Raw genomic sequence first — 15,290 nt, 5'->3', positions numbered from 1 at the left:
AAGATCTGTTTCAAGGAGGTAACATCTGTGCATCCCAGTCAGTAAGCCCTGTGGATTACAGCGACTTTCCAACATCCATAGTAGCTGTACCCTGACACAAGTGCTCTTTTTTGGCAACCCCTCTTACTGTTCTCACCATGACTCTTATTCCAGGCAAATTTACAAGAGAGATGATGCAGGACCCAAGGAGAAACAGCAGTCTCTTCCAAACTCAGGTGATGCATGCCACCCTGGCCCCTTCTCAAGATTTCATTCCAGCCCTGAACTCTGACAGAACCTTCATTTGAGAGAACCCACAGGGTTCACAGGACACAAGCAATGATGTAGGAAGTACATTCCTCCCAATTATTTTCCTTGCCTTCATTTTTTTCTGTGAACCTTTGGGGCCATATGTGGCATGAGACAACAGTTAATTCTGTCATAGGTCTTAGGTTTAGCTTCCACCATCATGCTGTTATTACACACTTAGTCCCTCAGCCCTTGCATTTCCAACAAAGAGCTGAGTTCTCAATATATCTGTATCAAGTGTCTTCTGAGACCTTTAAGGAATATGTCTAAATTACCAAGGCAATGTCATTTAATCAGACAAGGCAGATGTGACTTTTCTTGGTTCTGATAGTTCAGAGGATCTCCACTTTCCTTGCAAATATTTCATTCTCTTCCATTCATTTAAAAAATACGATTAAATGTTTTAAATGAAAATGAAGAAAAGCTATCATGCAGTGCTACAGACAGTGGAGTCCTTCCATAGGGAAGTGAGGGTAGACACAACAAGTGCTGAGCACCATGGCCAGGAGCTGTAATCACAGCACTTCAGAAGTGGACTTTTGAATGAAGTGGCCCTCGTTGGCCACACAGCAAGTTCAAGAACAGCCTGCATGCACTAAATGAGGCCTCCATCTCACTTTTAAATGTGGGTCTGGGAAATGGTTCAGTAGGGAAAGTGACTGCCAGCCAGCAGGAAGACATGATTGTGACCCCCAACATAAATGTAAAACAGTAGCCAACATTTCAGTCTGGGTACTGAGACAGAGAAAGGTGGCTTCAAAGAGGGTGCTGGTCATCCTGCCGAGTTATAACTATGGGCTGACGTTTAGAGACATAATGGGATCCAGAAGAGGCTAACCTAGGGCTGGCTAGAGAGATGTCTCTGCAGTAAGAGTACATGCTGCTCTTGCACAGGGCCTAAGCTTGAATCCCAGCACACACAACAGACAGTCAAAATGCAATGTAACTAAGCTCCATGTGATCTGACACTCTTCTGGTTTTTACAGCCATCCACATATATGTGCACAAACCACCATTAGGCCCACATATATGCACATCATTGATAAATGAAAATCAAGAGTCTGGAGAGTATGTACTTGTCTTCCAGAGGACTCAGATAGACTCCTGTCGACCTCCTGCACCAGGAGACTCACAACCACCTCTCACTTCACCTCCAAGAAACACAACAGTCTGCCTCTGTAGGCATCTGTACACACACACACACACACACACACACACACACACACACACTTGCAGTTAAAATAACAAAAATAGTCCAAGGTGATTCCCTCTCCAATGGTCTGAGTATGTGCCTTTTTTCAGGAATGTAGCAAGTTGGAAGAAAACCAGGCATGTCTGAGGTCTCTGCTGATCAAGGAACACTTGTTTCCTTAGCCCTCCTCTGGCTGCCTACATGTATGCAGAAAAAAAGAAAAAAATAACAAAAATAAATGTTTTATATATTTTTATTACGCATTTTCCTCATTTACATTTTCAATGGTATTCCAAAAGTCCCCCATACTCTCCCCCCTCCCCTACTCACCCACTCCCTCTTTTTGTCCCTGGTGTTCCCCTGTACTGGGGTATATAAACTTTGCATGTCCAGTGGGCCTCTCTTTCCAGTGATGGCCGACTAGGCCATCTTTTGATACATATGCAGTTAAAATAAAGAGCTCCGGGGTACTGGCTAGTTCATAATGTTGTTCCACCTATAGGGTTGCAGATCCCTTTAGCTCCTTGGGTACTTTCTCTAGCTCCTAAATTGGGGGCCATGTGATCCATCAAATAGCTAACTGTGAGCATCTACTTATCTGTTTGCTAGGCCCCGGCATAGTCTCACAAGACACAGCTATTTGGGATGGAGAGATGGCTCAGCTGTTAACAACAAAAATAAATTTAAAAAAAAACATACAATAATATGCAAAGTGATAGAGGTTGTCCCTCAATGTTGACCTCTGCCCAGCCTTGTGAACAGATGGGTTCCTATCTTGAAAATACATGTGTAAACACATGCACAGACTACACATGCATAGGGTGAAATTGTTTTAATTAAAAGAGAGAAGTCAGTCATGTATTTGGATTGACACACAAAGCTTTTAATACTTCCACTATAAATGTTGTAAAAAATTAATGGAATTTATAAAAAAGGAATTAGAGGAACTCATGAGAAAAGTGTTGACAAGGGTTATCAAACTGTTTTCCAGATAACAAGTAAAAATTCAGAAGAAATAAAAAATAAAAAAATCTATAAATAAAAAATAACATGAGGACTCATGAGGTAGCTGTGAACATAAAATATCTTACCAGCAGTTCTAATGACCCGATTTCCATACCCAGGACCCACATAATGGAAGGAGAGAAAGTTGTCCTGTGATATCCACATAGGAAGCACTGGTCCCTTCCCCTCAGCAATAAATAAATGAAATAAAGTATATATCCTAACAGAATTATTTATAAAGTAAAGACAAATAACTTCATTGAATAAAAATCACTGCAGCAGCCAATAAGAGAACTGGTTAGTCTAGAAGATGGGTCAGTTGAGAGTACTCAGTCTGAGAAATGGAAATAAGAGAAGAGGGTAGTCTAGAAGATGGGTCAGTTGAGAGTACTCAGTCTGAGGAATGGAAATAAGAGAAGAGGGTAGTCTAGAAGATGGGTCAGTTGAGAGTACTCAGTCTGAGGAATGGAAATAAGAGAGGAGGGTAGTCTAGAAGATGGGTCAGTTGAGAGTACTCAGTCTGAGAAATGGAAATAAGAGAAGAGGGTAGTCTAGAAGATGGGTCAGTTGAGAGTACTCAGTCTGAGGAATGGAAATAAGAGAAGAGGGTAGTCTAGAAGATGGGTCAGTTGAGAGTACTCAGTCTGAGGAATGGAAATAAGAGAAGAGGGTAGTCTAGAAGATGGGTCAGTTGAGAGTACTCAGTCTGAGGAATGGAAATAAGAGAAGAGGGTAGTCTAGAAGATGGGTCAGTTGAGAGTACTCAGTCTGAGGAATGGAAATAAGAGAAGAGGGTAGTCTAGAAGATGGGTCAGTTGAGAGTACTCAGTCTGAGAAATGGAAATAAGAGAAGAGGGTAGTCTTGAAGATATGTCAGTTGAGAGTACTCAGTCTGAGAAATGGAAATAAGAGAAGAGGGTAGTCTAGAAGATGGGTCAGTTGAGAGTACTCAGTCTGAGGAATGGAAATAAGAGAGGAGGGTAGTCTAGAAGATGGGTCAATTGAGAGTACTCAGTCTGAGAAATGGAAATAAGAGAAGAGGGTAGTCTTGAAGATGGGTCAGTTGAGAGTACTCAGTCTGAGAAATGGAAATAAGAGAAGAGGGTAGTCTAGAAGATGGGTCAGTTGAGAGTACTCAGTCTGAGGAATGGAAATAAGAGAAGAGGGTAGTCTAGAAGATGGGTCAGTTGAGAGTACTCAGTCTGAGGAATGGAAATAAGAGAGGAGGGTAGTCTAGAAGATGGGTCAGTTGAGAGTACTCAGTCTGAGAAATGGAAATAAGAGAAGAGGGTAGTCTAGAAGATGGGTCAGTTGAGAGTACTCAGTCTGAGGAATGGAAATAAGAGAAGAGGGTAGTCTAGAAGATGGGTCAGTTGAGAGTACTCAGTCTGAGGAATGGAAATAAGAGAAGAGGGTAGTCTAGAAGATGGGTCAGTTGAGAGTACTCAGTCTGAGGAATGGAAATAAGAGAAGAGGGTAGTCTAGAAGATGGGTCAGTTGAGAGTACTCAGTCTGAGGAATGGAAATAAGAGAAGAGGGTAGTCTAGAAGATGGGTCAGTTGAGAGTACTCAGTCTGAGAAATGGAAATAAGAGAAGAGGGTAGTCTTGAAGATATGTCAGTTGAGAGTACTCAGTCTGAGAAATGGAAATAAGAGAAGAGGGTAGTCTAGAAGATGGGTCAGTTGAGAGTACTCAGTCTGAGGAATGGAAATAAGAGAGGAGGGTAGTCTAGAAGATGGGTCAATTGAGAGTACTCAGTCTGAGAAATGGAAATAAGAGAAGAGGGTAGTCTTGAAGATGGGTCAGTTGAGAGTACTCAGTCTGAGAAATGGAAATAAGAGAAGAGGGTGGTCTTGAAGATGGGTCAGTTGAGAGTACTCAGTCTGAGGAATGAAGAAGAAGATTTTGAAAATACTGGGAAGTGTGGGATTGGATGGGTAGGGAGAGTGGGCAAAAGTACCTTAGGAAAAGAAAAATGTAGGGGTTAACAGGATGCATCCATGGGTAAAGATGTTTGCATCCAAGCTTGGTGTCCTGAGTTTGGTGCCCAGGTTTCTCACAGTAAGACAGAACTGATTCCCACAGGTTGTCCATTGTGGGTATGTGTCATGGCATAGATCCCATAATACAAGGAAATAAAATATAAATTTAAAAAGAAAAATTGTGAGAACCCCTGAGTACAATGCCCAAGAATTTGAAGGTCTAGAGGAAGGGGGGAAATGAAGACTTGGAGAAATAATGGCAAAATGTGTAAATACTGCAAATCCTACACCATTAGCCAAGGAAAAAGCCTAACCTCATTAAAGCACCCTAAACTGAGATTGACACCAAGACTCTCCTACTCCTGATAAAGAAAAGGATTGCTTGACAACAGCAGCAAAGAAAAGCGCCTTATGCAAAGACGCGTAAATATAAAGAAGAGCACCCTCGTGAACATGGGGGCCAGGAAGTACTGAGACCAGCATATTTAAGGCAGTGAAAGGAGCCTTGAAAGCCCCGTGGATGGATATTTCTAGATGTGACCAGAACAATTATTCAAAAAGGACAGAGGATGGTAGCAATTGCCATTATCCCAGAAACCAGGAGGAGGAAGCAGGAGGAACAGATTAACATTCTGGGGATGCCTACCGAACACTGTCTCAAAAATATTTTTTAAAGAAGGGACATAGAATAACAATATGAAGTGAGAGATGGGCAGTTGTAAAGTGATATAGATTGCAATATATTATTTTAATAATGTATAATAAAAATAGAGCATCCCAAGGAAAGGGAAACTCACCATAATAAAGCACAATAGATAACGTGGATGTTCTAACCACAAGCAGCAATATACATATTGTTTACAAACATACAGGGAATATTCTCCACATAGATGATATAATAAGTGAAAACAACACTTGTCAGTAAATTTTAAAAATTAAAGCAGGCTCCATGCACACTTCATAACTGTAGATTCCAGAATCATAAACAGGGAAAGAAATGGTTGTCTTTTTTTAGAAAGAGTGTCATTTTCTATTTTTAGATGCGGTCATATGTCCCTCTCTGAACACAAACTCACTCTGTACACTAGCGTGGCTCTGGCATCTACCTCCTCACAGGACAGCATTACAATGCAGTTCAGAGATCATGTGACTTTAAGCATGCTGGGTAAGGACAATGCAAACTGAGCTACAGCCCTAGCCCTGAAATGTATGTCTTTACTGTTTTGACTAGACTAGGTCTAGAAAAAAACAATTCTCCTGTGCTGGACACAAGCAATGATGGGATTCAGAGCAAAGAGAGCAGAAAAACTTGGAAAGAGAATCATGTAGGCTTCGTTGTGAGGTAGTTATCAGAGCTGTGATTTAAGTCTTACTCAAGGAAAACTCCAGGGCTCCAGGATATCCCCACCCTACACTAGGGACAGTGTGGAAACATGATAGTGGTGCAGGGCCTTCTATTTTAAGAGTGAGCAGAACATGTTGGGAAAATGTGGCTGCATTGGGACGAGTCTGAGCACATACCAACACAGGGTCTGCTTAAAAGACAGTCCTGGGATAGAGACCCAGGTATAAAAGCACGCTTTATCAGAGATGTGTGTGAGTGTGTGTGTGAGTGTGTGTGTGTGTGTGTGTGTGTGTGTGTGTGTGTGTGCCTTCGAGACAAATGTGACAAAGCTCAGCACAGGTATGACAAGTCTCATAGCTTTTACCAGTACTTACCAAAACTTGACAGTACTACTAACCTACCCGAATCCCTGCACCACAAGCCCTGGTGAAGTTGAGCCCTCTGATCGTTCTTCTGAGCCAGCAGTACCAGCAAGTCTACACAAGCTCCTCTAAAGGCAGAGCATGGAAGCACAACAAGCTCTGTGTTAGCTACCGTACTCTTTACCTGGTGGCCTGCTTAGAGTTTCAGAGGGTGAATCCACAATCATGATGGCAGGAAGCATGGCAGCAGGTAGGCAGGCATGGCATTAGAGGAGTAGCTGGGAGCTTGTATCTTCTTCACCAACAGGCTCTCAAGAGAGGGGACATGTATTAATTTGGAATGGTGTGGGCCTTTGAAACCTGAAAGCCCACCACTAAGAATAAGCCTCTTCCCACAAAGCCACACCTCCTCTAACAAGGCTATAGCCCCCAATCCTTCCCAAGTACTTCTACCAACTGGAGACCTAGAATTCAAATATATGTGTCTATAGGCAGTCATTCTCATTCAAACCACCACAGGATCTAAGTTCACTTTCTGTGACAGCCCAAAGGAACAGGCCTCCTAGATAATCACATTGATGTAACTTCTTTTCTCTGCCACCTACCAGGGAATCAATGTGGGGCACTAGACCAAGAGGTAGCTCTACAAACATTTTCCTCAAGGGCTCCAGAGTTACTGGGAGATATTTTCTTGCTCCCCACAACTTGGCTTCTACAGTTGACCACCATCCCCTCGGTAGGAAGAAAATTCAATAAGGTCAGAGAAGGCAGCTGAGATGCAGCTTCAAAGGTTATTTCTGTATCTCTACTTCCCCGAGGTTTGTGCCTTCCCTGAAAACATACCCTGCTCATCCCAGCACCAAACTCCTCTCACCAGGGCACCTCAGGGTGAGCACCTAATGGTCCTCATTATAGCACCTCTGGGCACCTACCTCACCATAGCAACAGGTGATGAGCATGAAGCCAGAACGTTCCATCTCTAACTGGATACATAGTAATGTGGAACCGGCTGGAAGAAATCTCTTCCAGGTCAACGGTCACCGCTCTGCTCTATTACCGGAACTACCTCAGGATTACCACAGAGCTTCAAGGTCAGTCAACGGATGTGAGACTAAAATGGACAGCACCCAAGGTATGGACTGTTACAACATCAAGTACTTGTTCATTCGGGTAGTATATGAGGGTGAGGGTACAGGAGATGGTCAGTACGTAGCTGGAATGGTCAGTAGGTAGGTGGAATGGTGATATAACTATCTCCCTGAGAGACATGGAGGTGGCTCGGGAGGCATGACGGGAATGGCGCCATGGGCAGCTGTCATCTCTGCGACTTGCTGCCTACTTTTGGCGGCAAGGTTGACTTTTCTCTATTTTCCCACCTCCAGGTACCAAGGTTTTGCCGGCTGAAGAGTCAAGAAATGAGGAAGATGGAGGACAGGTGGAGTCGGCATTGGGAGCCACAGCCGCAAGGGGTAGAGGAAAAGAAGCATTAAATGGAGAGAGTCCCGCCGCCGCTGGCACTGCAGGCCTTGTAGAGGAAGATAGGAACAAGGAAGATGGTGGCACCAAGGGAGGTGAGAAGAATGAGCAGGAAGTGAGGGAGCAGATTCCTGAGCATGTTGAAGGAGAGAGTGACCAGGCTGAAGCGCCAAGGCAGGTACCACGACGTCGATTGCACCATAGATTCACCCAGTGGCAGCTGGACGAACTGGAGAGAATTTTCCGGATGAATTATTTTCTCAGTCTAGAAGCAAGGTGAGGAGATTGCCTGGCCTTTTCTCCTACTTGATGGGAGCAAGTGCTGTTCCGAGGTGACCATTGACCTCCTCCCTGCTCCCCCACAGAGCCTCGTTTTTGAATTTATATTTTAAATACAGACCTTCATTTATTTGGTGGGGGTGGGCATGTGGCTGGTCGGTGGATTTGCATGTGTGTGAGTATATGGACCACCTGGCACATGAGGAGGCAAGAGGACACTTGCAGCGTTCAGTTTTATAATCCATCTTGTGGGTCCAAGACATCAAACTGAGAACATCAGGGCTATCCGGAAAGCACAGGGACCCACTTAGCCATCTTGTAACTCCCCACAAACTCTTGCCTCTTGAAATCCTAATCACCTGGAAAATTCAGACTGCCAGGTCCTGTGTCCTGCACTATGGTTCCGAGGTAGGGGTAAGAGTCATACAAAATGACCTTGAAGGTATTTTCATACAGTATTCATATGAGTCCAAGTACAAAACTTCAGTCCATATCTCCTACAGTAGTTAGGTTCTTTTTAAAGAGATATGCAAGGCTGAGCTATGGCCGCCATACTACAGAGGGGTATCCTGCTCTTGTTAACGTTTTTGATACATCTGTACATCATGTATTTTTCCTTTAAGTGTTTTATAATTAGAAACTCACTGACAAATTTCTCTTTTAACTGCCCACCTCCAAGATCTCTCTAGGAATCCCTTCCTGGTCTGGCACTCACATTATAGCAGCAGACTGATCTCAAACTCACAGAGATCCTCCCACCTTTGCCTCTCAAGTGCTGGGAAAAGCTCCACCAAGCCTGGCTCCCAAAATTCTCCTAGTTTTTTTGGCTTTGCTTCCCCCCACCCCAAGCTGCCCACAGAAAATGGTCCACAAAACCAGGACTTAATATTGAGCATGTGTAAGAGCTTTTGTGCTGAGATCTAAGGCATGTTCAGCTTAGCTGGGTTTCCCTTTCTGTTTATTCTTGTCTGCTCACTCTGTAGTTCAGGCTCACCTGGAACTCACAGGGACCCATTGTCTGAATTTCCATCCTCCGTCATTCTGGGAATCCAAGAAGCAATTGCCAGTACTATGGAGGGTTGTTGTTCTTGTTCCTTGATTGTTTTGTGGATTTGTTTGATTGTTTCTTTTCTGTCTGAAGTGCTTTTGATATTTTCTTGCCCAAGGCTCGTGAGATTATGGTTCAGTGGGTAAAAGTACTTGCCACCAACCTGGAGAACCAGAGTTAGTCCCCAGTATCCACATCCATATGATAGAAAAAGGAAACTAACTTCCAGTAGGTGCCCTCAACATCTAAATGTTCACTAGGGCATAGGAGTGTGTGTGTATGTGTGTATACATACCCCCAAAGAGTAATTCAAAGAAATGTAACATTTCATTTCCCCCAACACTCTGTACATTGGAAGTCCTCTTATACTAATGGCACATTAGAAATTTTCCTGTCTTCCCTATTAATCCATCTTCTTTTGAGTTTAACCTTCTGTCCTGACAAAGGGCCTCCCGCAGCATTCCTGTGTGAATTTGCTTTGCAACTATTGCTCTGTTTGCTTTTCTCTTGTTTTTAGAGGCAGGGTCTCATACACCACCACAGAGAGTATTGACAGCATTTCCTTAAGGTTGTTGACGCCTGTGTTGTGGCTTTTAATAATGCTTTCTAGGGGCATGAGTGGGTGCTCATGTGTATGAACGGTCCATTAATAATAAATAAAATTACATATGGAATTTGTTCAAATCTTCAAATCCTTCCAGATAAATGTCAAAGAAGTTGGGGGATGAGACCAACATTTTAAAGCAAATATAAAAGATGATTCACATTTTTTTCTTTCATGTATATCGGTAAATACTGAACATCTATCATTTTACCCTCAGAAAACAACTGGCCCGATGGATGGGTGTGAATGAAGCCATAGTGAAGGTCAGTAAACCAAAGAAAGACCTTTGTCAGGACAGCCAGTTTACAACTTGCCTTACGTCTTGGCCGCATTCATCTTATCCATGAAATTGTTAACATAAAACTGTTTCAGAGTGTTTTTCAAGATTGTTTTATTTTTACTATGTGTATGTCTCTGTGTATAAAATATGTGGCCAAGTGCCAAAAAATCCAGAGGAGGACACTTATTCCCTGACGCTGGATTTATAAAATCCAGAGGAGGACACTTATTCCCTGAAGCTGGATTTAGAGGTCGTCTTGATGCACCGGGCTCAGACACTGGGAAGCAAACTCTGGTCCATGTGCAGGAGCAGCAAGGACTCTTAGCCACTGAGCTGTCTCTGCTGTCTGCATCAAATTACTTTTCAGCTCTAAGGTCTTTGTGAGTAGACATGCAATAAGGAAGCCTCACCATGCACAAAGGGCATATTTCAAAATGGAACGTGACTTCCTAAACAAATAAAGAAGAGCACTGAACGACTTTCATTTCTTAGACACATACCTAGTACACATACATGTTCTCTATAGGTAAATTATAAATACAGATGTCTTAACTTATAACACAGGTATTTAGTAGAGATGATTACATTAATTATGTATAGATATAGAGACACACATACATAACTATGTGCAGTTCCTTGCAATGCTGGTGTTTTAAGGTAGAGTTACTCTGTGACATCATACTGAAGTTAGGAGCTGCACAATCATAATCTATCTCAAATGCTCAAAACCAAACATAAATTTTATCCTTGCAGAAGGAATATTAGTTAGGCCATAGCTGAAAGGCTGAACCCAGCACTCATAAAGCTGGTGAATAGGCTGGTGCATCTGCCTGAAAATGCTGCTCACAACCTAAAATGTGAATTGCAGTAGAGAGGGAAACAAGGTGAGCAACCTTTGAATACTTTTCTGGGACTATTTTGCAGTGCTGCTGTGGAAAGCAGGGTCTACAACATTCTAGGCAAGCACTGAACAGCTTGCTAACCCCTTAGTCCCTCACAAAAGTAGAAAGAAGGTTTAGACACCATGTTCAAGTAACACTGATATATGAACTTACATGGTATGTTTTATTTTTCAATTATGGTCCTGAAAGTTTACTTCTCTGAACCAATTCCTTCTTCTCACTCATTGTAGAGATGGTTTCAGAAGAGGAGAGAACAATACAGGTGGTATAAGAGGCTATAAGGTCTCAGAAGTTCTCCTCCTGCTTCTCAGAACATCTTTCCTGAAGACTGTGGAAGAACCCTGAAGTGCCACTATCGCCTAGGCAACATAGAGAGAGGAATTGTTTTCTTCTCCTAACGTTATGTTATTAAACTCTTATATCTGAAGCGATTATATTTCAATAACAATATGAATTTTCAATATAATTGTCCCATGTGCCTTTTGATTTTGTAAAATATATATTTATAAGCTCTGTTTTTTCCATATTTTAACTTTTAAAATAACTCCTGGTAAAAACTTACCGCTTAAAATTCAGGAACACAACTTTGTTCATATCCTGGTCATGGTAATTCTGAAACACCCTACCTACATTGATGTGCCAGCAGTATATTAGCAGAAGGATGCTGGCCCTCACCATCAGGATTATGGCCTCCAGTTCAGAGATCAACGTGTTCGAAGTCACATAATTTTACCAGAAGAAGTATGGACTCTCTCATTGCAGAGCCTTTCAGGATGAAACCAAAGGAAACTATGAAAAAATCCTGGTGGCTGTGTGGTACAAATTAGAAGTCCCCGCTGCTCTGCAAGATTGTGAGGAGAACATCTCTTAGCTGCTCTTTTCCTTCTATCACCATAGGCTTAGTCGTAAAGTTGCTTTAGCACAGGAGTCCAATTATCTCCTTGAAATAATATAGCGTATTAATACATTTTACATCGTACCTCAGTACAATAGAGAAATTCTTTTTGTGTTAATTATGTTTATATAAATCCCTATAAGCAAGTCACTTTGGTGACAATATTCCTGAGAGACTACTTTATATGGACTAAAATAAATCAGTTTCATAAAACAACAATCCAAGAGCACCGAGTGTACATCACTGTATTCACCCTATGGCACTGTGTGCCTGAGATCTTCCAGAGTCATGGAAGATTCAGAGATGCATTATTCCCAGAGACCATAGTTGCCAATGTGTTCATTACAGATGCAGAAGCTGACACTCTCCACATCTTCTGTGGGGCTGGAATTCATGATTAGCTGCCCTGTCAAACTCAGACCCCAGCTTGCTTGCACCTTCTGCCATGCTGTACCTCTCACTTCTCATTCTGGAAATACGGGCTGATCATTCAGAGATGCAAGAGTGGCATCTTTCACTTAAGGGAGCCGAGAGAGGCATGGGATGATGTTTTCTCTCAGAACCTAGAGTCTATAGATAAAATATAAGAAGCCAGCAGAAAGCCTCAATTTCAAAATTGATTTTTGTGATAAGTACAAAGGATGTATTTTCATAGATCGTTTCTGGAGTTCTTACTAGAAAACAAGAACCAGAAACAACAAATTGAGCTGGAAAAGAAACTCTGCAGGGTGCATCAAAGCCAAAAGTGAATAAAAGGAATTCTCATATAAAGAGGAAAAAGTCCATTAGAACAACACCAGAGTCCTCAGTGGAAACTCGGAAATCCTGAAGACCCTGGCGCAAGGTATTATGAGTTCTAAAAGATGGCAACTGTCAGTCTAGAATACTATACCCAGCAAAACTATACACCAAAATTGTAAAAGAAAGAAAAAAGGTCTTGTTACATGCAAGGTAGAATTCATGTCCACCAAACCAGCTCTACAGAGAATATTGGAGGCAAAATGTCAGACTGAGGAGAAAAAATGAGCATATCAATTGACTCTATACAGTGAACAGGTGAAGCTATGGTTACTGAAACACAAAATGGGACCACACACACACAAAACAAAGAAGAACAATAAAACTGCTGCAATCAACACACACCTTTCAATAACACCTTTAACGATTCATAGCCTTAACTACTCCATAAAAAGACACAATTTGGATGAACAAATTAAGAAAGAAACTCTAACTTTTGCTGTCTAAAAGAAACTCTTCTTATCTTGAAGGACAGTGAACGGTTTTGTGGAAAAATATTCCAAGCAAATGGGACCAGGAAACAAGAACATGGTCCTATCCTAATATCTGAGCAAAAAACCTCTTGCCTTCCAACTAAAGTTGATCATAAACAATAAGGGAGAACACTTTATTCTAAGCAAAACACACTAAACACATACACTCACACACACACACACAGATAAATACAAACATGTAAACACTCATATACACACACTCACACTCCACATAACACACTCAGTTAAAGTCACACATGCACTCACACTAACACCCAAAACACAATAACACAACACACTCACTCCAACAACTCTCTTTCATGCACACTCATATACATACACACACTCACACATTCACACATACTCACACACCTAACCATTATACCACACTTAGTAGAGATACACACCCATACAGAAATACAGTAATTAAGTCACAAAAGAACACACATGGCATGCACTCACTGATTAGTGGATATTAGCCCAAATGTTCAGAATATCCAAGATTCAATTCACAGACCATATGAAGCCCAAAAAGAAGTAAGACCAAACTGTGGATGCTTTACTACTTCTTAGAAGGCTGAACAAAATACTCACAGGAGCAAATATGGAGACAAAGTATGGAGCAGAGACTGAAAAAAGGCCACCCAGAGACTGTACCACCTAGGGATCCATCCCATATATAGCTACCAAATCCAGATGCTACTGTGGATGCTGGGAAGTGCTTGCTGATGGAAGCCTGATATGGCTGCCTCCCGAGACGCTCTGCCAAAGCCTGACAAATACAGAGGTGGGTGCTCACAACCAACCATTGGACTGAGCACAGGGTTCCCCGATGGAGGGTTGGAGACATAACTGAAGGAGCTGAGGGGCTTAGCAGACCCATGAAGGGAGCAATAGTGTTAACTGGCCAGATACCCTGGATTTCCAAGGAACTGGACCACCAATGAAAGAATACACATGGAGGCGCCCATGGTACTGGCCACATATGTGGCAGAGCCTGATGAGACATCAGTGGGTGGAGAGGCCCTTGGGACTTAGGGAGTAAAAAAAAAAATTACAGAGTGTGATGAATTGTGCCAGAAGAAGATAAATATGTGGATAACATTATATAGTTAAATTAGTATTACCTATAGTATATATTACATTTTATAGTAATATTTTATATTAATATAATGTATTTACATTATTGTTTTATAGCAAAATATTATATTATATATTGATATTCATGTCATAAAATTGTTATACATTATTAAAATAATGTATAACAATTATTTTTATCAATATTTAGAGTCTATATGAAAAGTAGTACAACACAATACTTTTGCTAGTGTATTTTACAGGAGAGTACTTTTTTCTCTTTTCCCCTCTTTTTATTAAAAATAGGGCTTCGGTCATACAATGTATCCTGATTACAGTTTCCTTACCCTTCCCTCCACTCCTTCCAGTACCTCCCTCTTCCACTTTCATCCTGGTCTAATCCTATTTTCTCTCTGAGAAAGGAACAGGCTCCTAATAGATAACAACAAAACATAACAAATGCATACATATATTGTAATAGAACAAACACCATCATATGAAAAGTAAACAATCAAACCAACAGAAGGAGAAGAGAAAAATCAGGGAACACACACCTAGCACATGGTAGCTCACAATCATCTGTGACTCCAGTCCCAGGGAAATCTCAACCCTCCTCTGGACTGCTCAGGAACTGCACACATGGAGTGCAGAGCCATTCATGCAGAAGAAAGCTGTGTGTGTGTGTGTGTGTGTATGTGGGGCTGTGTGTTCTGTAATATATATAAAATGAAAGTATCTTAAAAGAAAAATCTGCCAGAAAAATGAAATATTAAAAATGCAGAAACAGACAAGTAAATTTCAAAGAAATGTACCATGACCTTAATACCAGGCAAGACTAAATTCTGGGTAAAGACTTCAGTGAATTAAAAATTGCTTCAAAATCATGTAGACTGAGATCAAAATGGAGAGGTAATATTTCACTTCCTACATCATCAGTTTTTCTTTATGGTGATTGCCCAAGGGATATGTATGCATGTGTTGGTGTGGTGTGTCCATGTATGCTTGTGCACTCGAAGTCAGATGCCTATGTCAGGTGTCTTTGTCAACTGCACTCTGGTTTGGTTTTTCTTTTTTTGTTAATTTTTTCCATTAATTTATTTATTCACTTTATATCATGTTAGCTGCCCCATCTCCTCCAGGTAGCTTCCAAGTAGGACATCTGCTACATATATATGGGGGTTTAAGTCCCGCCGGTGTATACACTTTGGTTGGTGGTTCATTTTCTGAGAGCTCCCAAGAGTACAGGTGACTTGATCCTGTTGGTCCAACTATGGAGTTCCTAG

General features: G+C 41.6%; 1 protein-coding gene and 1 non-coding gene across 2 annotated transcripts; both read left to right on the top strand.

The window, feature by feature from the left end:
- The first annotated feature begins 153 nt into the window (after window positions 1-153).
- Window positions 154-11,230, top strand: Rhox3h (reproductive homeobox 3H). Its single transcript, NM_001114157.1, has 6 exons — window positions 154-215; window positions 6,784-6,932; window positions 7,118-7,307; window positions 7,558-7,927; window positions 9,800-9,845; window positions 10,995-11,230. Exons 3-6 carry the CDS (start codon window positions 7,127-7,129, stop codon window positions 11,043-11,045), a joined length of 648 nt encoding a protein of 215 aa, NP_001107629.1. The 5' UTR covers window positions 154-215; window positions 6,784-6,932; window positions 7,118-7,126; the 3' UTR covers window positions 11,046-11,230.
- Gm24147 lies at window positions 1,542-1,685 on the top strand. Its single transcript, XR_003953175.1, has one exon. It is a non-coding gene; the product is annotated as a small nucleolar RNA SNORA67 (small nucleolar RNA).
- Window positions 11,231-15,290: the final 4,060 nt, after the last annotated feature.

The sequence above is a fragment of the Mus musculus genome, chromosome X (genome assembly GCF_000001635.26).
Source record: "Mus musculus strain C57BL/6J chromosome X, GRCm38.p6 C57BL/6J".
In the NCBI taxonomy this organism is placed as follows: domain Eukaryota; kingdom Metazoa; phylum Chordata; class Mammalia; order Rodentia; family Muridae; genus Mus; species Mus musculus.
The sequence above is the reverse complement of the archived record's forward strand: the minus strand, read 5'-3'. Positions and strand labels throughout refer to the sequence as shown.